The sequence below is a fragment of the Papio anubis genome, chromosome 18 (genome assembly GCF_008728515.1).
Source record: "Papio anubis isolate 15944 chromosome 18, Panubis1.0, whole genome shotgun sequence".
Lineage (NCBI taxonomy): Eukaryota > Metazoa > Chordata > Mammalia > Primates > Cercopithecidae > Papio > Papio anubis.
The window spans coordinates 59,280,647-59,305,893 of NC_044993.1; the positions used below are offsets into that span (position 1 = coordinate 59,280,647).

Here is a 25,247-nt window from a genome sequence, read left to right on the forward strand (position 1 = left end):
CTGTATTTATCACTGTGTTGGGTTTGGTTCCATTTTTGAGGTTCGCTCCATCTTTATGAAAAGGTGGTCTTTGTCTTCTAACCTGCTTGGATGGCTGGTAGTCAAATGTGAACCAACGCCTACCATGTACCTGGCCGTGTTTTATGTTCTAGGTTGCAGCAATCAACAAGACGGCCATACAACGCCCACCCGGTGAAGTTCAAGTCCAGTAGCTGTTAGCTAAGAAAGAGTATTCCCTTATCCCACTACACCTTAAAATGTATTTCCTGTCCTGCAGCGGTGGCTCATTTCTGGAAGCCCAGCACAATGATTACAAAAGTGGTACATACTAAGGCCGGGCGCGGTGGCTCAAGCCTGTAATCCCAGCACTTTGGGAGGCCGAGACGGGCGGATCACGAGGTCAGGAGATCGAGACCATCCTGGCTAACACGGTGAAACCCCGTCTCTACTAAAAAATACAAAAAACTAGCCGGGCGAGGTGGCGGGCGCCTGTAGTCCCAGCTACTCGGGAGGCTGAGGCAGGAGAATGGCATAAACCTGGGAGACAGAGCTTGCAGTGAGCTGAGATCCGGCCACTGTACTCCAGCCTGCGTGACAGAGCGAGACTCTGTCTCAAAAAAAAAAAAAAAAAAAAAAAAAAAAAAAGTGGTACATACTCATTGCTTTTAAAAAAAAAAGTACAGAGAAATATAGAGCAGAAACAAAAATCATTCCAGTTCCCACAATTCAGCATAATCTGCTAGGATCTATAGTTTTAAAAATGTAGTTCCAAGCCGGGCACGGTGGCTCTCGCCTGTAATCCCAGCACTTTGGGAGACCGAGACAGGTGGATCACGAGGTCAGGAGTTCGAGACCAGCCTGACCAACATGGTGAAACCCCGTCTCTAAAAGTACACAAATTAGCCAGGCATGGTGGTGCATGTTTGTAATCCCAGCTACTTTGGAGGCTGAGGCAGGAGAATCACTTGAACCCAGGAGGCAGAGGTTGCAGTAAGCTGAGATCGTGCCACTGCACTTCAGCCTGGGCGACAGAACAAGACTCCATCTCAAAAAAAAAAAAAAAATTAGTTCAGATTATACTGTATGATGTTTATAAACTTTTCTCCATGTCATAAAAAATCTTTGGAAACTTCATTTAAAATGTCTGTGTTAGGGTTGGATGAGGTGGCTCATGCCTGTAATCCCAATATCCCAATACTGTGGGAGGCTAAGGAGGGAGGACTGCTTCAGGCCATGAGTTCAAGACCAGCCTGGGCAACATAGCAAGACTCTATCTGTATAAAACAAAAAAAATTTAGTAAGGCATGGTGGCATGCACCTGCAGTGTCAGCTACTTGGGAGGCCGAGGGAAGATAACTTGAGCCTAAGAGTTCAAGGTTGCATTGAGCTATGATTACATCACTACACTCCGGTCTGGGCAACAGAACAGGACCTTGACTCAAATAAATAAATAAATAAATAAATAAATATCTGTATTAGATACCATTTTATAGACTGACTGTTTTTGGATATTGGAGCTATTTTCTGTTTCCATTAGTGGCTTGTAAATAATGTAAATAAATCTTCACCACTCCCATCCCCATAGCCTATTCCTTAGCACGGACTTGCAGAAATGGCATTTTTGGATCAAAGGATCTGAATATTTTTTGAGACAGGGCTATCACCTAGGCTGGAGTGCAGTGGTGCAATCTCAGTTCATTGCAGCCTCAACCTCCTGGGCTCAGGTAATCCTCACTTCAGCCTCCCAGGTAGCTAGGACTACAGGTGCATGCACTCGCATCCGGCTAGTTTTTTTATTTTTAGTAGAGATGAGGATTCGTCATGTTGCCCAGGTTGGTCTCGATCTCCTGGGCCCAAGTGATCTGCCCACCTCAGCCTCCCAAAGTGTTAGGATTACAGGTGTGAGCCACCACACCCAGCCGGGTCTGAGTATTTTGTTTTTATTTTGTATTTTTCGGAGACAGTGTCTCATTGTGTTGCCCAGGCTGCCATGCAGTGGGGCAATCTCAGCCCACTGCAACCTTTACCTCCCGGGTTCAAGCGATTCTCCTGCCTCAGCCTCCTAATTGGGATTACAGGTACTGCCACAACACCCAGCTAATTTTTTTTGTATTTTTCTTCCCCCTGGAGACAGAGTCCTGCCCTGTCACCCAGAGCGGGAGTGCAATGGTGTGATACCAGCTCACAGCAACCTCCACCTCCTGGGTTCAAGCAATTCTCCTTCCTCAGCCTCCCAAGTAGCTGGGATTATAGGCGCAGGTCACCACACCTGGCTAACTTTTTATTTTTAGTAGAGACGGGGTTTCTCCATGTTGACCAGGCTGGTCTCCAACTCCTGACCTCGTGATCCACCCCGACGTGGCCTCCCAAAGTGCTGGGATTACAGGCATGAGCCACTGCGTCCAGCCTGGACTATTTTAGACACCCTCTTTAGATGTACCCATCCTGCTATGATTGGTAAGAAGAGGTAGAGGCAGCCTGTGGCCCCTGATCTGAGTATGCCTGTCCTTCCTGCTGATGATAAGGAGTAAGGTCCTGCCCAGCCTGTTTGCTCTAGGCCATGGCTTTGCCCCAGTCCCTGAGCAAATCTGGGTATTACTCATCTTTGAAGCAGGGTGTAGAAGCAGGTAGGGACAGTGTGGGAGGCCATGGGATGGAGGTGGATGGCCCAGACCCAGCTTTGCAAAGCCAGTCAGCACCAGCTTGGTGAGTTTTGCCAGCCACCCTCCATCTATTCACCTGTAAAGGATACTGGCAACCCCTGGGTAGCATGAGACCACGGATGTGTAAACACTGCCATGTGAGTGTCCATGGGAGGTCACAAGCATTAAATAGGTAAAGGTAAGCAACCCTGGGGCTTGATGTGCAAACACAAGCAGGAAAAAACCCATTTTCCCTTAGAGTGGCTCCTTGGCTCAGTATCTGCATCAGGCTGGGGGATTTCAGCGCGTGACTAGATTGACTAGATTTTTTTTTTTTTTTTGGAGATGGAGTCTTGCTCTGTTACCCAGATGGAGTGCAGTGGCGCGATCTTGGCTCAGTGCAACTTCTGCCTCCTGGGTTCAAGTGATTCTCCTGCCTCAGCCTCCCAAGTAGCTGGGACTATAGGTGCGCGCCACCATGCCTGGCCAGGCTAGTCTCGAACTCCTGACCTCAAGTGATCCATCCACCCTGGCCTCCCAAAGTGCTGGGATTACAGGCATGAACCACCATGCTCAGCCCATGACAAGAAGATTCTATCAGGCAATGCAGAAGTTTTGTGTTTTCTAGACAATTGCTTTTTCTCTACATATAGGTTTTATCTGTATAAAAATCTTTATTTTTATTTCAAGTAATTTCTTCAAACTTCCAGATGCAACATTTGAGTAAAATCTTCACTGAAAGATACAAAGGGTTAATTAATGGTTCATGGAGTCACAAGAGAGTATTTCGGATGTAGGCCTATTTCTGCAAGGCCAGTCTTCTGAGATGACATCTCACACCTGCTGTGTTCACATTGGAAGGAAATAAAAGGCCATAGTTCACCTCATTCCATATTTACAATTATAGCACTTGGTGTAATTATACCTGCTGTGTTATACATCAGGATAGGACAATAAAGATTATACAGTGTGAGGTCAATTTATAAAATATTTCCTTGAACAAAAGGACTATCCTGGAATTTATTTTACAGATGAATTTTTTTTTTTTTTTTTGACAGAATCTCCCTCTGTCACCCAGGCTGGAGTGCAGTGGTTCAATCTCCCTCCCTGCAACCTCTGCCTCCCGGGTTCAGGCGATTTCCAATTCCAAGTAGCTGGGATTACAGGTGCAGGCCATCACACTTGGCTAATTTTTGTATTTTTAGTAGAGATGAGGTTTCACCATGTTGGCCAGACTGGTCTTGAATTCCTGACCTCAAGTGATCTGCCTGCCTCACCCTCCCAAAGTGCTGGGATTACAGGGGTGAGGCATCGCCAAAACAATTTTAAATAACATGGAGGCCACTCAATCTAATGGGAACTGCCCGACATCTCTCTCAATCTCTCCATTCAGAGAAAGGGATCCAGACCTTCAATGATTTCCATAAAGCACAACAATAACAAGCCCACTGACTACAAGTCTAACCATCATTCTAGGCTCAAACTGAATCCTTTGAGTTTTACTCTGAATCCTAGCAACTCTTCAGTAAGACAGAATTGTTGATTGAATTTTGGGATTTCTTCGGTACTTTTTATGTGCAACTCTCCATACCTATGACAGAATCTTTCTTGTTTTCCTAAACTTGACTTAGAGGACAGGCCAGGCCCCAATAAGCCTGGTCTCGGGCTCTGAGATCTAGGATCCTCTGTCAGTCACTGAGGTTGGGGAGGGGACTGATGTGGTGCCCTTATGATGTCACCCACACCGTGTCCACTGAGGACCCTGAGTCTTGTCAGCCGTCGGGGACTGAGCCTCCTAGTCCCTGTGAGGAAGGCGGCTGGATGGGAAGGGCCGCTGCTGTGTCAGCCAAACAGACAATCCTCCCTGCGCGGATGTCAGTCCCTGCTGATGCCACCCACAGGCCGACAGGGAGAGGACATGGTTGGAGCGTTTGACATACAAAGCAGCACCTTGTTTTACTGGGGGTAAAAAATAGGAAGTGTGCTCCCTGCCTCACCCCTCTTACGCGTCAAAGCTCAGACGTCAGCGGGACTTGAAGAGTCTCAGCCTGGGCAGTGCCAGTCACAACACCTGGGTTTCCAGCCGCCGGAGTTCCTTGACCACAAGATCAATGTTAATAATTGGGTTAAAGTACAGGGCCCAGTAAAACAAACAGTTGCAAACAAACTGAGGGATGAGGGGCCAGAACATGGCCACAAAAAGCCCCTGCGTTGATACTTTCCAGAAGTGGCTCCACATTCTCTGAGGCACAGTCCTAAACAAGAAGAGAAGAGGCTGAATCAGAGGCACTTCTCATGACCACGCCCGGAAGTCTGGCCCCTCGGCCTTTTCTGGGTGCTGGGAAGAGCGTGGCTGCCTGTGCTGAATGTCCTTGTCTTCTGTCCCCGGTGCCTGAGACCTCTGCCTACTCAACCCATCTTTAACTCTCAGGGACATGACCTAGAGGGAGCTTCTTTGTCCCTGCACCGGGCAAGGCCTCCCTGTGACAGCCTCAACTTCACCTGCTTCATCACTTTGTTAACACTTACATAATTTTTTTTTTTCTTTTGAGACAGGGTCTCATTCCTTTGTCCCGGCTGGAGTGCAGTGATGCAAATGTGGCTCAACGGCAGCCTCGACCTCCAGGTCTCATGATTCTCCTGAGTAGCTGGGACCACAGGCACACATCACCACATCTGGTTTTTCTTTTTTTTTTTAGTAGAGACAAGGTGGTCTCGCTATGTTACCCAGGCTGGTCTCAAACTCCTGGGCTCAGGGAATCCTTCCACCTCATCCTCTGGAGTAGCTGGGACTACAGGTGTGCACCACCATGCCCAGTTAATTTTTTGTATTTTTAGTACAGACAGGGTTTTGTCACATTGTCTATCTTGGCCTCAAGCAATCCTCTTGCCTCACAAAGTGCTGGGATTACAGGCATTAGCCAAGGTGCCTGGCCATCTATTTTTTAACATATATATTTTCTTTGTTAGGCTGTAGGTCCTCACAGTATAGACTGTCTTCTTCACCAAAAGATCTGCCATGCCCAGCAGAGAACCAGGAGTACAGTAGGGGGATAAATAGGCAAATTGTGTATAAATAAGTGAGTTTGCTAAATGGAAAGAAATGAGGGAGGTTCTTTTTTGATTTTTACCTAGTGAGTCACCATGGGAAAGGTGAGAGAGATTGTTGGGTTCTCAGAACCATTCATAAGGCTGCGAGTCACAGAATGTCAAGGTAAAAGGCTGCAAGGGTGGCAGTGTTACTTCTGCCTGTCCCTTTCTTCTGGAAACAGCTTCTAAGGTTTTGGGGTTTGAGATGGAGTCTCGCTTTGTCGCCCAGGCTGGAGCGCAATGTCTCAATCTTGGCTCACTGCAACCTCCACCTCCCTGGGTTCAAGCGATCCTCCTGCCTCAGCCTCCTGAGTAGCTGGGATTACAGGCACCCACCACCATGCCTGGCTAATTTTTGTATTTTTGGTAGAGATGAGGTTTCACTATGTTGGCCAGGCTGGTCTCGAACTCCTGACCTCAGGTGATCCACCTGCCTTGGCCTCCCAAAATGCTAGGATTACAGGCAAGAGCCACCGCACCCAGCAACAGCCTCTAAGTTTTGGGGATTCTCTCTCCTTTGTTCTTTTCCACGTGGTCTGGGTAGGGCTGAAACCAGCCTCTGGTTGTGGGGTGAGCTCATGCCCCAAGCCTGGGGTAGCCCTGCAGGATTGGGGTGATGGATTGCGGTGGGCATGTGACCCAGGCTGGGTCCGTCAGAACAAAGGCGTGGGAACCCTGAGACCTTTTCCAGTGCCACGGGGAAGGAAGTGCTTTCTTTCTGGAGGTTTGTTAAGCTGCACAGATCAAAGTCTGGAGTGGAGAAGCCGAGGGCCCCCACATGAAGAGAGCTGCCTGACGCAGAAAACACAAGAAAGAACAGTGCTGTGAGGGACAGAGAAAGAGCCAGTCCTGGTGACAGCGTTTGGGTCTCAGGCTCCAGTCATGCTTGAAGCCTAAGTTATTATTATCCTAGTTGGTGGCAGATCAGGATTAGAACTCATGCCTACAGAATTTCCCATGAGATCTCTTTATGCTCTACCTTACTGCCATTTTCTATAAAGCACCCTGTGGAGGCCAAAGAACTCCATATTGGATGCTAATCTGCCATGCTGACTTCTCACTAACTCCGGTTTGGGGGAAGCCTCTAAGATCTCTGGTTTATCTAATGTTTCCTGTGTAAGAACACGTATGTCATGTAAATCCTGCCCTTAGGTGAAACAGCCTTGATGTTCTCGTACTTACCATAAATCCTAACCCTAAGCAATTGTTCTGCACATCCCTTCTGAATGAAGCATGTATGCCTCTTCCCTATGTATACAAGTCCTGGGTCTGGGGATCCACCATCTTGTCTCGCTGCCATCTAAGACACAGATAGGGCTTCTGTTTGCAAGGCCTTATTAAATGTTTCTTTCTGAGAAACTGAATGTCAGCTTCTTTCTTCAGTCCCTCAGCTTCCTCTGATTTAGGGGACAGGTTTGCACAGGCCTGCCTACCTTAAAACAGACCCTTTTCTACTCAGTTGCTTATTCCTTGATTATTAAAATCCTTTGACCCCCTCCTCCTGAAATTAAATGGTGTATTATTGCATAAAGACATATAGGAAAATACTTTTAACAATGAGCACCACAACCCCCACCCCAAAACACAAGGTAATTGTCCTATTCACTGCTTAAGCTGGGTTTCTCAAAGCAGAGTCTGAAGGGTCTGGGTGGACAGAGGATTTATTTCAAGTGTGAGAAATAAAAGATCTTTCCCTCACTTGGTATTTCTTTCCCATCCCCAGTTGTGACAACCATTAAAATATACTTACTTCAGTTCACTTCTTGACCAGATTCTCCAAAAGGAGAATAATTCCAGAACTGAGAGTAACATAGCATTGATGATGAGAAACCGTGATGTCCAGTAATGGACCTCCAGCCAGTCCCAAGCAAACTCGGCAATCAGCTGGTATGGAAGGAAGGAGTATTTGACCAGGAACTCTCTCCACTGCTTCCACGTAGGCTCCTTAAGATCCTTGAAAAATAACATACAGATGCAAAAAGTCATGACGACTGACTTTTACACAAAATATTGTGATGATCAGGCTGGGCACGGTGGCTCACACCTGTAATCCCAGCACTTTGGGAGGCCTAGGTGGGTGGATCACCTGAGGCCAGGAGTTTAAGACCAGGCTGGCCAACATGGTGAAGCCCCATCTCTACTAAAAACACAAAAATTGTCCAGGTGTGGTGCTGTGCGCCTGTAGTCCCAACTACTCTAGAGGCTGAGGCAGGAGAATCACTTGAATCCGGGACGTGGAGGTTGCAGTGAGTTGAGATCACACTACTGCACTCCATCCTGGGTGACAGAGGGAGACTCCGTCTCAGGAAAAAAAAAAAAAAAAAGAAAAGAAAAGAAATTCTGATGATCACAGTGAGTTCTACATTGATGACAACACACACACACATCCAACAATCTAAAATGAAATTTCCATCCATCAACTCATCTTGTAATAATTAGTCTTTTTTTTTTTTTGAGACAGAGTCTTGATCTGTCACCCAGGCTGGAATGCAGTGGTGCTATCTCGGCTCACTGCAGCCTCCACCTACTGGGTTCAAGTGATTCTCCTGTCTCAGCCTCCTGAGTAGCTGGGATTAAAGGTATACACCACCACGCCTGGCTAATTTTTGTACTTTTAGTAGAGACGGGGTTTTGCCATGTTGGCCAGGCTGGTCTCAAAACTCCTGACCTCAGGTGATTCACCCGCCTCTGCCTCCCAAAGTGCTTGGATTACAGGCGTGAATCACTGTGCCCAGCCATAATTAATCTCAAATTAAGTATATGTTAGCAAAAAGGTCGAAATGAAATGCTTGTCACATAATTATGGAAGCTCAGAAATACAAATCTAAGCATGAATTATGAATAAATAGAAATAAATTTAAATTAACCAGTGTTTTATTCTCCCATCACTGCATGGGTAGCTTGAACCATTTCCTAAATTCAACATCGGCTATGGTAGAATAATGGTAGTTTGTGGGAAAATTACAAACACTCCCTCCTCCCTCCAAAAAAAGGTAAATTTTGTGGTGGCAGGAGGAAAAGCTTTCCAATTACAGATATTAGCATATAAAAAATTAGCCTGATGAACACGCAGAGGCTGTTGGAGCTCATTAAAATTGAAGGGTTGGGTGCCAGGTGCAGTGGCTCATGCCTATAATCTCAACACTTGGGGAGGGCGAGGTGGGAGGATGGTTTGAATTGAGTAGTTCGAGATCAGGCTGGGCAACCCTGTCTGCAAAAATGGTGAAACCCTGTCTCTGCAAAAAATGCAAAAATTAGCTGGGTGGTGGTGCTCGCCTGTAGTCCCAGCTACTTGGGAGGCTGAGGTGTGAGGATCGCTTGAGCCCAGGAGGTCGAGGCTGCAGTGAGCTGTGGTTGTGCCACTGCCCTCCAGCCTGGCAGAAAGAGTGAGACCCTATTTCCAACAGTCAATCAATAAATTAAAGGTCAGGGTCTCTGCACAGCCAGTCTGGTGAGGTAAACAGCAAGTGAAGACTGGGTAATGAGAGGAGGAATGTGCAAGGGATCTGATTAGCAGGCTTCAAACTATATTCAAGGCTGAAAACAGTTAGCCAGACACTTGACTGTAGTGTTTACAAGGATCTTTGGGGAAAAAAAAGGATCTCTGGAGATTTCAAAATTGTTTTATTATTTATGGGTTTGGATTATACTTGATGATTCCTCTATCCATGTGACTTGATATGAACAGGTCAGGACTGGCCTCAAGAGAAGCAAAGCAAAGGATATTACTCTCAAATGACTTACCAGACATTCTGAAGGGAGTTCATGGGTCAAACTGAAGAAACATGGCACCCATGGTGGGTAGCAATCTCTGCAAATAATTCAATGGGGGAATAATTTTACTCCAGGCACTGTGCAGACCTACCAGAAGCTTGGTGACGATGTCCTCCCCAGAGCTGTCTTCTTGCAGAGGGCAGATGGTGTGGATGAAGGGTAGGAAGGTGTCGGTGTAGTCAAACAAGTACAGGTAGAGCAGACCCAGCCTGGGAGAGCTCTTGAGGGCGTACAGCAAGAACAGAGACCTGCCTGGGTTCACAGCCTGCAGAGGAGAAGAGTACAGGGCCACATTACAACCATAGTGGTCAGCTGCCCACCCACGCCCCTTCCCATCTCTAGCTTGTTGCCATCAGCCTTTTTGCATGGTACGTACAATGCATGAATAAGTGAATGGCAAGAAGAGGTCAAGTGATCCACATTTTGGGTTACATTGTATAAAGATCCGAACTTGGTGGGGCATGGTGGCTCACGCCTGTAAATCCCAACACTTTGGGAGGTTGAGGTGGGAAGATCACTTGAGGTTAGCAATTTGAGACCGGCCTGGCCAACATGGTGAAATGCCGTCTCTACTAAAAATACAAAAATTAGCCACCATGCCCAGCCTAAGACCTTGTCTCTTAAAAAAAAAAAAGGTCGGGTGCAGTGGCTCACACCTGTAATCCCAGCACTTTGGGAGGCGGAGGCAGGTGGATCACCTGAGGTCAGGAGTTCGAGACCAGCCTGACTAATATGATAAAACCCCGTCTCTACTAAAAACACAAAAATTAGGTGGGTGTGGTGGCAAGCGCCTGTAATCCTAGCTACCTGGGAAGCTGAGACAGGACAATCACTTAAACCCAGGAGGCAGAGGTTGCAGTGAGCCGAGATCTTGCCATTGCACTCCAGCCTGGGTGACAAGAGCAAAACTCTGTCTCAAAAAAAAAAAAAAAAAAAAAATTCATTTATTTGATTCTTAGTTGCATCAAAATAAAATGAGCACTTTACCACAGAAGATATAAGGATGGCAAATAAGCACGTGAACGCAAATTAAATGAGAAATGCAAATTAAATCCCCAGTGCCCAGTGGAGATCACTGCATCCTTGTTGGAATTGGGAGGGCTGGGAGGGAGGGCTTAACAGGGGCAGGAGGAAACTTCTGGGAGTGACTGAGATGTTCCCCATCTACATTGTGATGATGGTTTCATGGGTGTGCATATGTCAAAACTTATCACATCATACACTTTAAGTAGGTGTACATCAATTTTACCTCAACAAAAACTGTTAAAACATTCAACTTACCTGATGCTATGAATAACTTGCTGTTAGATTTTTTTTAAAGTGTGATGACTGCATTTTTAAAAAGATTCTTTCTCTTTAGAAATGCATACTACAGAAGCCGGGCGTGATGGATCACACCTGTAATCCTAGCACTTTGGGAGGCTGAGGCAGGCAGATTGCCTGAGGTCAAGAGTTCGAGACCAGCCTGACCAACATGGTGAAACCCCGTCTCTACTAAAAATACAAAAAAAATTAGCCAGGCATGGTGGTGGGCACCTGTAATCCCAGCTAGTCAGGAGGGTGAGGCAGGAGAATCGCTTGAATCCGGGAGGTGGAGGTTGCAGTGAGGCAAGATCATGCCACTGGACTCCATCCTGGCGACAGAGCGAGACTCCATCTCAAAAATAAATAAATAAATAAATAAATAAAAAATTGCATACTACAGGCCGGGTGTGGTGGATCACACCCATAATCCCAGCACTTTGGGAGGTTCAGGTGGGTGGATGACTTGAGGTCAGGAGTTCGAGACCAGCTTGGCTAACATGGCAAAACCCTGTCTCTACTAAAAATACAAAAATTAGCCAGGCATGGTGGTGGGCACTTGTAGTCCCAGCTACTCAGAAGGCTGAGGCAGGAGAATTGCTTGAAACTGGGAGATGGATGTTGCATTGAGCTGAGATTGTGCCACTGCACTCCAGCCTGGGTGACAGAGCGAGACTTGGTCTCAAAAAAAAAAAAAAAAAGAAGAAAGAAATGCATACTACAGTATTTAGGGGTGGAATAAGATGATGTTCGGGTATGCTTTAATATAATCCCGGGTTTGGGGTGTAAGTAGAGGGGTAGTAAGGAAGTAGGAATGGCCATGAGTTGGTCATCACTGAAACTGGCTCTGAATACATTTGTCCCTTTATTTTTGTTTATATCTGATATTTTCTAAAGTGATTTTAAGAAAATCTAAAGATTTTAAGAAAAGATCCAACTAGTGAAATGGCAGATTTCCAAGTCTGGGGCAAGAAAGGTACAGGAGTAACCTGACCATCTTGACACATGAGAAGGGAAACTATCAAACACCAGTGAGGTCACATCAAAAGAACTCACTAAGGTCAGGCATGGTGGCTTATGCCTGTAATAAAAGCACTTTGGGAGGCCAAGGTGGGAGGACTGCTTGAAGCTACGAGTCTGAGACAAGCCTGGGCAACAAAATGACACCTCATTTCTATTAAAAAAAAAAAAAAATTAGTCAGGCATGGTGGTGTGTGCCTGTAATCCCAGCTGCTAGAGAGGCTGAGATGGGAGGATCACTGGAGCCCAGGAGTTTGAGGCTGCAGTTGAGTCATGATCGTGCTACTGCACTCCAGCCTGGGTGACAGAGCAAGACCCATCTTTTTTTTTTTGAGATGGAGTCTCACTCTGTCGCCCAGGCTGGAGTACAATGGTTCACTGAAACCTCTGCCTCCTGGGTTCAAGCAATTCTCTCGCTTCAGCCTTCTGAGTAGCTGGGATTACAGGCGCGCACCACCACACCCAGCTAATTTTTGTATTTTTAGTACAGACGAGGTTTCACTATGTTGGTCAGGCTAATCTGGAACTCCGTCCTCACCTCAGGTGATCCGCCCACCTCTGCCTCCCAAAGTGCTGGGATTACAGTCATGAGCCACTGCACCCGGCCCCATCTCTTAAAAGAGGGCTCACTAGCAAGTATATTCTACCTCAATTAAAAAGTTAAATTAAACAAAAAACAAAAAAAAAAAACCACTCAGAAAACAATTTGAGGAGGCTCCTACTCAAAAAAGGATAATTTGAGCATCAACAAGTATAATCACTAAAATATACTGAAACACATCAAGAATGCTAAAATCCTGCTTACGATCCTGAAGAAAGAAAGTGGCCACCTTTAGTAGACAGTAGTGAACCAGGTCACTATTCTGAAACTGACAAATAAAAGGAAAGCATCAAGCATACTTTCTGGTACAAACTATATTCAGGGTAATCAAAGGATGAGGAAAAATTTCTTTTCTTAATGATTTATTTCAGCTACTAAATGAAGAAGCAATGAGAGAATTATATTATCACTGGTTTGTAACCCTAATGACAGATCTAAACAATCATGATCACAGGGCTGCTGCCATCTGTTAAAGAGAGCACTGGATGTTATGAGCCTCTTAATGAAACAAACCACCACCACCTATGAAACAGTCTTGCCAAACCTGGGTTTGGCAACCTTGAACCAAAGTAAGTCTCCAGATCTAACTACCAGATTTCTGGATACATATGGGGCAGAGGGGCCTGCTAAGTGACACCACACAGAAAATCAGCTAAATTCAAAATGTGGAACAGTCTATGGGACAAAATGATCTAGTTTCTTTGTTGAAATAAATGTGGGGTAACAAACAGAGGGAGAGAGAATCCATAAACTAAGAGACTTAAGAGACTAACAACTAAAGACAGACCTTGTTTGGACCCTGATTGCAACAAACCTACTTTAAAGAAAAAGTGAGATATTTGAAAGTTGACAAGTAATTTAATAATATCAGAGAATTGGCCGGGTGCAGTGGCTCATGCCTGTAATCCAGCACTTTGGGAGGCCGAGGCGGGTGGATCACCTGAGGTCAGCAATTTGAGATCAGCCTGGCCAACATGGTGAAATCCCATCTCTACTAAAAATACAAAAAATTAGGTGGGCATGGAGGTGCACACCTGTATTCCCAGCTACTCAGGAGAGAAGGGGAATCGCTTGAACCCAGGAGGCGGAGTTTGCAGTGAGCTGAGATTGCGCCATTGTACTCCAGCCTGGGCGACAAGAGCAAAACTCCATCTCAAAAAAAAAAAAAAAAAAAAAAAAAAAAAAAATTCAGAATTAATTGGTGGAGGGGTGCACAATGGTGACATTGTAATTTTGTCATTTAAAAAGTCTTTAATTTTCAAGCAGGACATGGTAGTGATACAGGAGTTAAGAAGAAATTACTTAGGCAGATAGTGAGGGTACCGGAGTCCTCAGTAAGGTTTGCCATTTAACGAACAGCAGCCTCAAATCATTTTCCTTTCTAACAAACAGCAGCCTATAAAATGGAACTGCAAACATAGATGCTGGCAGTTATATCAATCATGTTCAAGATAGTGGCTCCTTGGCCGGGCGCGGTGGCTCAAGCCTGTAATCCCAGCACTTTGGGAGGCCGAGACGGGCGGATCACGAGGTCAGGAGATCGAGACCATCCTGGCTAACACGGTGAAACCCCGTCTCTACTAAAAATACAAAAAACTAGCCGGGCGCGGTGGCGGGCGCCTGTAGTCCCAACTACTCGGGAGGCTGAGACAGGAGAATGGCGTGAACCCGGGAGGCGGAGCTTGCAGTGAGCTGAGATCCGGCCACTGCACTCCAGCCTGGGCAGCAGAGCGAGACTCCGTCTCAAAAAAAAAAAAAAAAAAGATAGTGGCTCCATCTTCCCTTCTCTTTGTCAGTCACGTGTACAGTACAGTAAGGAGCAGACAAGATAGCACCAGCCAAGGTGACAGAAAGTTCATTTGCACAATAAGATTAGGGTGGGATGGCCACCCTTCCTGTGTACTACAGAAACATCATACCTGATCGAACCAATCTGTGAGCCCTATGTAAATCAGACACCACCTCCTCAAACCTGACTGAAAAATCTAGCGCATCTACTGCTCACCAGTCTTTTCCTCTTAGAAGTCCCCTCCCTCACACTAGAGACAGAGCTGTTTTCCTTTCTCTTACTTTTGCCTATTAAACCTCTGTTCAACTCCTCTTGTGTGTCTGTGTCCTAAATTTTCCTGGTGCAAGATGACAAACCCCAGTTTTTTTTACCCCAGACAATGTAGCTGCTTCAGTAGACTTTGCCTGTAGTCCCAGCTACCTGGGAGGCTGAGGTAGGAGGATTGCTTGACCAGGAATTTGAGAGCAGCCTGGGCAACACAGTGAGACTCCTTTTCAAAAAAGAGTTTTTTTTTTTTTTTAAGAGATTAATGCTGAAATATTTACCTATGAAAAATATGGCAGCTTGGCTGGGCACGGTGGCTCACGCCTGTAATCCCAGCACTTTGGGAGGCCGAGGAGGGCAGATCACCTGAGGTCAGGAGTTCAAGACTAGCCTGGTCAACATGGTAAAACCCTGTCTCTACTAAAAATACAAAGTTAGCCGGGCATGGTGGCACGTGCATGTATTCCTAGCTACTCTGGAGGCTGAAGTATGAGAATTGATTGAACCTGGAAGGCAGAGGTTGTAGTGAGCTAATGTCATACCATTGCACTCCAGTCTGGGCAACAGTGAGACTCTGTCTCAAAAAAACAAAAACAGGCCAGGTGCGGTGGCTCACGCCTGTAATCCCAGCACTTTGGGAGGCCGAGGCAGGCAGATCATGAGGTCAGGAGATCAAGACCATCCTGGCTAACACAGTGAAACCCCGTCTCTACTAAAAATACAAAAATTAGCCAGGTGTGGTGGCAGGCACCTGTAGTCCCAGCTACTCGGGAGGCTGAGGCAGGAGAATGGCGTGAACCCAGGAGGTGGAGCTTGCAGTGAGCTGAGATCGCACCATTGCACTCCAGCCTGGGCGACACAGCGAGACTCCGTTTCAAAAAAACAAAACAAATCAAAACAAAAAAACAAACCAACAACACAAAAAATAACAAATATTCTATTTCAGGAACTCCATATGTATTCTTTACGATATTTGAAACTAGTTATTAAGGTAATACATGCACATAGTAAACAAGCATTTTTTCTTTTTTTTTTTTCTTTTGAGACAGTGTCTCACTCTGTCACTCAGGCTGGAGTGCAGTGACACTATCTCAGCTCACTGCAACCTCCGCCTCCTGAGTTCAAGCACTTCTGCCCTAGCCTCCTGAGTAGCTGAGATTATAGGCACGTACCCACCACACCTCGCTAATTTTTGTATTTTTCGTAAGACGGGGTTTCACCATGTTGGTCAGTCTGGTCTGGAACTCCTGGCCTCAAATGATCCACCCACCTCATCCTCCCAAAGTGCTGGTATTACAGGCTTGAGCCCAACGTTCCTTATGAACACAAAGTCTTTGTCCCCTTTTCCAGTGGCTGCCTACATGGGTGTGCCTTATTTATTCAACTTGTTCCTAATGAGGGGTACTTAGGTTGTTTCCTACTCCCTGCAATTACCAACAATGCTACAGTGAATAACTTGTTTAATGACTTTCTGTTAATCAAATATTGGAGTCACACAATGACCCGCTAAGGTTATTTACCCAGGAGGAAACAGGCAAGGAGAGGCGCAGGTACTTGCTGCTGTTCCAACAGGTGGTGTGTCTTGAAGGAGCTGGCCCAGGCAGGCTAGTGCCAGGGCCTTACTTTGTTTTTTTCTGAAACAGGGTCTCACTCTGTCACCAGGCTGGAGTGCAGTGGCTCGATCATGGTTTACTGCAGTCTCAGCCTTGCAAATGGCTGGCACTACCACACTCAACTAATTTTTTTTGTGTGTGTACTTTTTGTAGAGATGGGGTCTTGCCATGTTACCCAGGCTGGTCTTGAACTCCTGGGCTCAAGCAATCCTCTCACCTCAGCCTTCCAAAGTACTAGCATTATAGTTGTGAACCACCATGCCCAGCCCACAGCGTTACTCTTTTTGTTTGTTTTTGTTTTTTTTTTGAGATGGAGTCTTGCTCTGTCCTCCAGGCTGCAGTGCAGTGGTGTGATCTTGGCTACTGCAGCCTCAACCTCCCAGGTTCAAGCATTTCTCCTGCCTCCAAGTAAATAGACCTACAGGCATGCGCCACCACACGCAGCTAATTTTTGTGATTTTAGTACAGATAAGGTTTCACCATGTTGGTCAGGCTGATCTCAAACTGCTGACCTCAGGTCATCCCCCCTGCCTCGGCCTCCCAAAGTGCTGGGATTACAGTTGTGAGCCACCGCGCCCGGCCCAGAGCCTCACTCTTGATCACCATGCTATACTGCCTCCATTCCAAGTGCAAAGGAGTGAAATGCTGGCTTAAAGAGCAGATGCGGTTTAAACTGAAATGTTATTGACAAATTGTCGTCCAGTGATATTCCAACAATTCAAGGTCCCCAAAACACATAAGCATCTCTTTCCTTATTTGTTTGTAAAACAGGCCGGGTGCAGTGGCTCACACCTGTAATCCTGGCACTTTGGGAGGCTGAGGTCAGAAGGTGGGCGGATCACCTGAGGTCAGGAGTTTGAGATCAGCCTAGCCAACATCCTGCAACCCCATCTCTACTAGAAACATAAACATCAGTTGGGCATGGTCGCGTGTAACTGTAATCCCAGCTGCTCGTGAGGCTGAGGCAGGAGAATCTCTTGAACCTGGGAGGTGGAGGTTGCAGTGAGCCAGAAAAAAAAGAAAAGAAAAATAAAAGAAAGAAAGGAGAGGGAGAGAGGGGGAGAGAGAGAGAGAAAGAGAGAGGGAGAGAGAGAGAATTAGCTGGGTGGGGTAATCCCAGCTACTCTGGAGGCTCAGGTAGGAGAATCACTTGAACCTGGGAGGCAGAGGTTGCAATGAGCTGAGATTGCGCCACTGCACTCCAGCCTGGGCGACAGAGCAGGACTCTGTCTCAAAATAAAATAAATAAATAAGTAAATAAACAGTCAAAAATAAAAAAGAAAATCCTGAAATTAAAAAACAAATTAACAAAATATAAAAATAAAAAGTAAAAAAAAAAAAAAAAACCTACCAAAAAAAAACTCATTAAAGTGTTCACCTTATATTCCCAGAGATTCTGGGGGGGCTTCATGCCTAATGCTTTGACACGTTCTAGCTCCATGAGGATGGCTCTCCTGTGGCTGCTGTTTTCTATGGTATATGGCGTCTTGGAAAATTCTTCCTCTGTCAAAGTTAAAAGCAACCTGTGGAGGGATAGGAGGAGATTTATTTTGCGATTATATACTAGAAGCAAACTCTCTACACTCAAGAGTTCCATCTTATCAACATAAATACTGTAGGCTTGAGACATTTCACATTTAACAACATCAATAGCAGCAAATAATTGAATGCTTACTATTTAGAAGTGACCATCTGTAAATACTTTCATAAGTCATCACTGATTCGGATAACAATTATTCAGGGTAGGTGGCATTTTGCTGCTTTTGTAGATCAGAAAACTCGCTTTGGCTGGGCGTGGTGGCTCATGCCTATAATCCCAGCTCTTTGGGAGGCTGAGGCTGGCAGATCACTTGAAATCAGGTGTTTAACACCAGCCTGGCCAACATGGTAAAACCATGTCTCTATTAAAAGTACAAAAATTAACGCACACCTGTAATCCCAGGCACTTGGGAGGCTGAGGCATGAGAATTGCTTGAACCTGGGAGGTGGAGGTTGCAGTGAGCTAAGATCTCGCCACTGCACTCCAGCCTCCAGCCCAGATGACAGAGTGAGACTGCATCTCAAAAAAAAAGGAAAAAAAAAAAAAAAAAGAAAAGAAAACTCACTTAGAGAAATAAGGTGACTTTCTCAAGGCATTCCTAGGTCTGTTTTGTTCCTAAGCCTTTGATCTTTCAGTTATCTGATCTCTCACGTATTACTCTATTTTTAAAACTGTGTGTATGTATAGGAAAAATTAGAAGGAAATCCAATAAACATTACAACATTAAGAAGAGTTCGCACTTTGGGAGGCTGAGGCAGGCGGATCACGAGGTCAGGAGATCAAGACCATCCTGGCTAACATGGTGAAATCCCCGTCTCTACTAAAAATACAAAAAATTAGCCGGACGTGGTGGCAGGCGCCTATAGTCCCAGTTACTCGGGAGGCTGAGGCAGGAGAATGGCATGAACCCAGGAGGTGGAGCTTGCAGTGAGCAGAGATTGTGGCATCGCGCTCCAGCCTGGGCAACAGAGCGAGTACTCCGCCTCAAAAAAAAAAAAAAAAAAAAAGAATAGTTCTTAGATGGGCACAGTGGCTCACACCTATAATCCCAGTGCTTTGGTAGGCTGAAGCAGAAGGATCACTTGAGCCCAGGAGTTTGAGACCAGCCCGCACGACATAGTGAGACCCTGTCTCTCCAAAAAAATTAGCCAGGCATGGTGGCATGCACCTGTCGTTTTAATTAGTTGGGAGGCTGAGACAAGAGGATTGCTTGAGCCCAGGACTTTGAGGCTGTAGTGAGCTATGATATTGCTACTGCACTCTAGCCTTGGTGACAGAAAGGGACTCTGTCTCTTGAAGAAAAAAGGGTAGTTGTTTTAAGGTAGGGATTTAATTTAATAAAAAGTATTGGAGATCCTGTATCTGCTTTCCTCATCAGAAAACACAATTTCTGGTCGGGGGCGGTGGCTCACGACTGTAATCCAGCACTTTGGGAGGCTGAGGCAGGTAGATCATCTGAGGTCAGGAGTTTGAGACCAGCCTGGCCAACGTGGTGAAACCTGGTCTCTACTAAAAATACAAATTAGTCGGGCATGGTGGCGTGCACCTGTAATCCCAGCTGCTCGGGAGGCTGAAGCAGGAGAATTGCTTGAACCCAGGAGGTGAAGGTTGCAGTGAGCCAAGATTGTGCCATTGCACCCCAGCCTGGGTAACAAGGGTGAAACTCTGTCTCAAAAAATAAAATAAAATAAAATAAAATAAAATAAAAAAAAATAAAAAAAAGAGAAAACACAAATTCTCCTCCACAGTGATTCATCATTAAAAACATCACCATAAGCTGGCCAGACAGCTATTAACAAGCATATGCAACTACTGGTTGAGTAGTGTTAATTGATGGTCCTTTTATGGGTAATTTGGTGATGCTTATTAAATTTGTGGATTTATTACCTTTGGCCCAGCAATTCCAGTTCCAGGAATTTGTCCTCTAGAAAACTATGTAAAAATAAAAAATACATTGTACTAATTAGGTAGAGAAATTTTTATACCATAATTTTGGGGGAGGTGAATTTTTATATAAAGCTAATTAAAGTAGGAGCATGTCATTTCCTCAAAACAGAGTCGTGTTGAAAACTGAGTGGAGAGGAGGGAAAAAGTCACTGGAGTAGGAGGGATGGCAGTCAGGCAGCCAGGCAGTGGGTGAAGTGGGCGTCTGAAACAAATGAATTAGGGAGAACGGATACTCTTATCACTGTGTGATGTTATGTGTAACATCCTTAGGGGGTGGGTGGATATAGATGTAAATATATATATACACGTATACATACAAGCACAGGTTTGTATGTTTACTACAATCATATTTCCAGTTTAAATTAAAAAAAAAATTTGTATATTTATATTTGTATAAGAATACATCTGGAAACATCTGGAAAGGTTAGTCTAGCAAGATAGTTTTCTGAAGAGTAGGATTACAAGAGTATGTCACTTTCAGTATCACATAGTTCTATATTATTTTTTTAAAAATAAAAATATATATTTGCCAGATGTCGTGGCTCATGCGTGTAATCCCAGCACTTTGGGAGGCTGAGGTGGATCACCAGAGGTCAGGAGTTTCAGACCAGCCAGGACAACATGGCGAAATCCCATCTCTACTAAAAATACAAAAATTAGCCAGGCATGATGGCAGGCACCTATAATCCCAGCTACTCAGGAGGTTGAGGCAGGAGGATCACCTGAACCTGGGAGGCGGAGGTTGTAGTGAGCCGAGATCACTGCCACTGCACTTCAGCCTGGGAGACAGAGTAAGACACCATCTCAAAAAAATAAAATAAAAATAAATATATATTAATGTGGTCTTATATATTGGCTTTCATCCATAGTTCCCGGCTCATAGCTGCTATATCCCTTATTCCAATCTGTGTTAAAATGTTGGAGGCTGAGCATGGTGGCTCACGCCTGTAATCCCAGCACTGAGGTCAGGAGTTCAACACCTGCCTGGTCAACACAGTGAAACCCTATCTCTACTAAAAATACAAAAATTAGCTGAGCATGGTGGCGGGCGCTTGCAATCCCAGCTACTTGGGAGGTTGAGGCAGGAGAATCGCTTGAACCCAGGAGGCGGAGGTTGCAGTGAGCCGGGATCACACCACTACACTCCAGCCTGAACGACAGAGCGAGACTCCATCTAAAAAAAAAAAAAAAAAAAAAAAAGTTGGGCATGTCAGGCCTCCATGCAGGCATCTGACCTCCTGCTCTCCTTTCACTCTAATCTTTTCCTACCTTTCTGATTGTGGGGCTTAAGAATCTTCCATGAGGAGGGTGCGGGGGCTCATGCCTATAATCACAACACTTTGGGAGGCTCAGGCGGGCAGATCGTTTGAGTCCAGGAGTTCAAGACCAGCCTGGGTGACATGGCAAAACCCCGCCTCTATTAAAAATACAAAAATTAGCTGGACGTGGTGGCACGCGCCTGTAGTCCCAGCTACTTGGGAGGCTGAGGCAGGAGGACTCCTTGAGCCCGAGAGGCGGAGGTTGCAGTGAGTCGAGGTTGTGCCACTGTACTCCAGCCTGGGCTACAGAGTGAGACCCTGTCTGAAAAAACAAAACCAAAAACAAAATACTCAAGGGGACAGGATTCAGTGAGCTTCTGGACAGCTGAGCATGTAAGCTTCCTGGGAGGAGTGCACCCATGGAGAGCATGGAAGCTCTGTGCCCTTTCCCCTATACCTCGCCCTAAATGTCTCTTCATCTGTATCTTTTGCAATATCCTTTATAATAAACCAGTGAAAGTTATATGTTTCCTTGAGTTCTGTGAGCTGCTCCTGCAAATTAATTGAACCCAAAGAGGGAATCATGGGAACTCCAACTTGAAGCTGGTGGGTCAGAAATTGTGGAAGCCTGGATTTGTGACTAGAATTAGTCAGGGGCAATCTTGGGGGCAGCGCCCTCACCCTGTGGGATCTGACAGTATCCCTGGGTAGTCAGTGTGGGAACTGAATTAGAGGACATCCAGCTGGTGGTTGCTGTTGGGTATGTGTGGGAGAACCCCATACGTTTGGTTACAAAAGTCTTCTGTGTTTATTCTTGTGATTAGAGAGAATTTTTCCTTACACAATTTTATAATCTGGAAGCAACAAAGAAATTTAAATGATCTGGACACTAAACGGTATAGCTGCTGTGGAAAATAGTTTGATAGTTAAACATAGAGTCAGAATAGAGTTACCCTATGACTCAGTCATTCCACTCCAAGACAGTATTGAAAATACATGTTCATGCAAGAATCTGCATGTGAACGATCATAGCATCATTATTCATAATAGCCAAAAAATGGAATCAACCCAAATGTCCATCAACCAATGAATGGATGAATAAAATGCAGTATACTCTTACAGTAGAATTATTATTCAGCCATAAAAAGGAATGAAGTACTGACACATGGTATGTCATGGGTAAACCTTGAAACAAAATTATGCTAAATGAAAAAGCCAGACACAAAATACCACACGTCGTATGAATCCATGCACATAAAATGCCCAGAATAGAAAATCTGTAGAGACAGAAAGTAGAATGGTGTTTGCCAGGGGCTGGGAGTTGGGGAGAAATGAGGGTTGACTAAAGGGTAAAAGCTTTCCTTTAGGGTGATGAAAATGTTCTAAAATCAGCTGTGGTAATAATTACACTATTAGTGAACACATTAAAAACTATGGATTGTGCAATTCAAATGTGTGAATTTTAGGTGGATTGTACATCTCTCTCTTTTTTTTGAGATGATGTCTTGCCCTGTTGCCTAGGCTGGAGTGCAGTGGCATGATCTTGGCTCACTGCAACCTCCACCTCTTGGGTTCAAGTGATTCTCCTGTCTCAGCCTCCCGAATAGATGGGGATTACAGGTGTGCACTACCATGCCTGGCTAATTTTTAAAAATATTTTTAGTAGAGATGGGGTTTCATCGTATTGGTCAGGCTGGTCTCAAACTACTGACCTCAAATGATCCATCCGCCTCGGCCTCCCAAAGTGCTGGGAATACAGGTGTGAGCCACTGCGCCTAGCCTGGATTATATCTCAATAAAGCTGTTTTCTAAAACGTCCATGGTGTGTCAGAAGACTTTGCTCCTCACCTTCCATTTACTCGTTCAGATAAAAACCTTTCCCTGTAAAGAGAGGCCCAAGGGCCCAGCTGCTCCAGCCAGAGGACAACTTCTTCCGCCGTCCATTTGGCCACAGCCTTGTGGACCAGGAGGTCGTGTTCAGATTCCCTGCTGCTCCAGTGATAGACGAGCAGGACCACCTGGGGAAGAGTGACAGGGACTTTAAACCATGGAGAGGCAGAGATGCCAGTTTCTAAAGATGTGGGTGGGAGGCAGGGAAAGGGAGAGGCTGAGCTCATAGGGAATGGTGCAGAGTCCGTACACAGAAGCAGGGCAACGCCACTGCCACAGAGAGCTGGGGAGCACAGCTGTCCTTGGGTGCCTCTCTCTGCTGATTGCCTGGCAGTGAGGGCACAGAGGCAAGAACACGATTCATCTCAGGCACCTGGGAGCAGGTGGTGCCTTGACTCCATCAACTTGTTCAACATATCTGACTTGTGCCTTTTCTACTGGAAACGCATTTAGATTTTTCATGCATAGAACTTTAAAAGAAAATAGCCTCCACTTTTGAAGTTAGTAAACTGATGGGTTCTTAAGACTGTATTACCAAGGAAGGCCAGGCGTGGTAGCTCACACCTATAAGCCCAGCACTTGGGGAGTCTGAGGCGGGCGGATCACTTGAGGTCAGGAGTTCCAGGCCAGCCTGGCCAACATGGTGAAACCCCATCTCTACTAATCATACAAAAAGTAGCCTGTTGCGGTGGTACAAGCCTGTAATCCCAGCTACTCAGCAAGCTGAGGCAGGACAATCACTTGAACCCGGGAGGTGGAGGTTGCAGTGAGCCGAGATAATGACACTGCACTCTAGCATAGGCAACAGGGCAAGACTTCATTTAAAAAAAAAAAAAAAAAAAACAACAGAGAGAGAGAGAGATCATCCACAGAAAATTCACACATTTGAAGTGTACAATCCATGGTTTTTAATGTGTTCACAAATATCTGTAATCATCACCACAGCTAGTGTTAGTACATTTTCACCTCCCTAAAAGAAAGCTTTTACCTAGATTGCACCACTGCACTCCAGCCTGGGCGACAGGGCAAGAGTCCATCTCAAAAAAAAAAAAAAAAAGACAAAAAAAGATTGTATTACCACGGCAGACATGGTCTTGAATTCCAGTTCTACCACCTTTCTCCATTTACTAGGTACTATGATCTGATCTACCTGAGTAACCAACATTCCTGAAGAAATCATAGAACCCCGCAGATTTCAATGTATGCAGTGAATTACATGGAGTCACATCAATTATTTAAGTGATTTCAAAAAAACTGACTTCAGGGGAAATCAGGGGTTGGGGGGTGAGGTATAGGGGACACAGAGGAACACAGTGATCGACTTACTGCCACTCCAGTTAAAGCTGTGAGAACACCGGAAAAGAATCCCCCTCCCCTCTGCTGATTCGCCCGGCCTGTGTTAGGAGCTAAAGGAATCTGATCATTCCCATATTTCTGAAAGGCTGCAAGGCTTTGGACTATGTCATTATTCTGCTGAATGTCTTCAAATCTCATTCTAATGGCATCAGGAAATAACTTTTCAATGGCATCCCTAAGGAGAATAGAAAAAAAAATTAAGACAGTTGTTTGACTAAATATAATGTTTAGAGGCCAAAAAAACCCTGATAGTAAATATTTAATAATATATAGTTACCCTAGGAGAATTGACAAGAAATATATTATAGTCCTGTGGGTAAAAGCAAAAAATCTGAAACAATCTATTAGGTTGTTTACCATTACTTTCTCCTTTTTTTTTTTTTTTTTAATGAGACGGAGTCTTACTCTGTTGCCCAGGCTGGGGCTGGAGTGCAGTGGCGCAATCTTGGCTCACTGGTGCGCACCACCACGCCCAGATAATTTTTTATTTTTATTTTTAGTAGAGATGGGATTTCACTATGTTGCCCAGGCTGGTAACAAACTCCTGAGCTCAGGCAATCTGTCCACCTCGGCCTCCCAAAGTGCTAGGATTACAGGCATGAGCCACTGCACCCAGCCTACCATTACTTTCAATGGTAAAAACCACAATTACTTTTGCACCAACCTGAAGATATACGTTTACCAGTTGATTTAAAATAGTAAACTGCAGAACCATGCAGACAGCACATCAGTAAGGTGAGAAAATACTTGCATTTTCTATTGGCACTTTTTTTTTTTGAGACAGAGTCTTGCTCTGTCACCCAGGCTGGAGTGCAGTGTCCTGATCTCAGTTTACTGCAACCTCCGCGTCTTTCAAGTGATTCTCATGTCTCAGCCTCCTGAGTAGCTGGGATTATAGGCATGCGCCATTACACCAGGCTAATTTTGTATTTTTGGTCATGTTGGCCAGGCTGGCCTTAAACTCCTGGCCTCATGAGATCTGCCTGCCTCGGCCCTCCCAAGGTACGGGGATTGCAGGCTTGAGCCACCGTGCCCAGCCTGGCACATGTATGTATGTTTAAAAGTATTTTTAAGCAGTGGCTCATGCCTGTAATCCCAGCACTTTGGGAGGCCAAGACGGGTGAGGTCAGGAGTTCGAGACCAGCCTGGCCAAAATCCTG

At 45.3% G+C, this 25,247-nt stretch overlaps 1 protein-coding gene across 6 annotated transcripts in view; it reads right to left on the minus strand.

Annotated features, from left to right (window-relative positions):
- Positions 1 to 3,292: 3,292 nt before the first annotated feature.
- The window catches only part of BFAR (bifunctional apoptosis regulator), a 40,518-nt gene continuing 18,563 nt past the window's right edge, over positions 3,293 to 25,247 (minus strand). For 3 of the 6 annotated variants that reach the window (XM_009196044.3, XM_009196046.3, XM_021931773.2), the window contains exons 3-9: positions 24,058 to 24,262; positions 22,690 to 22,859; positions 19,523 to 19,567; positions 17,474 to 17,618; positions 9,598 to 9,771; positions 7,483 to 7,685; positions 3,293 to 4,897 (exon numbers count right to left, since the gene is read on the minus strand). In XM_009196044.3, coding sequence (XP_009194308.1) covers positions 4,705 to 4,897; positions 7,483 to 7,685; positions 9,598 to 9,771; positions 17,474 to 17,618; positions 19,523 to 19,567; positions 22,690 to 22,859; positions 24,058 to 24,262 — 1,135 coding nt within the window. In that variant the 3' untranslated portion in view covers positions 3,293 to 4,704. The remainder of the gene's footprint in view (positions 4,898 to 7,482; positions 7,686 to 9,597; positions 9,772 to 17,473; positions 17,619 to 19,522; positions 19,568 to 22,689; positions 22,860 to 24,057; positions 24,263 to 25,247) is intronic. The other 3 variants (XM_003916570.4, XM_031658439.1, XM_021931774.2) reach the window with 3 other exon arrangements.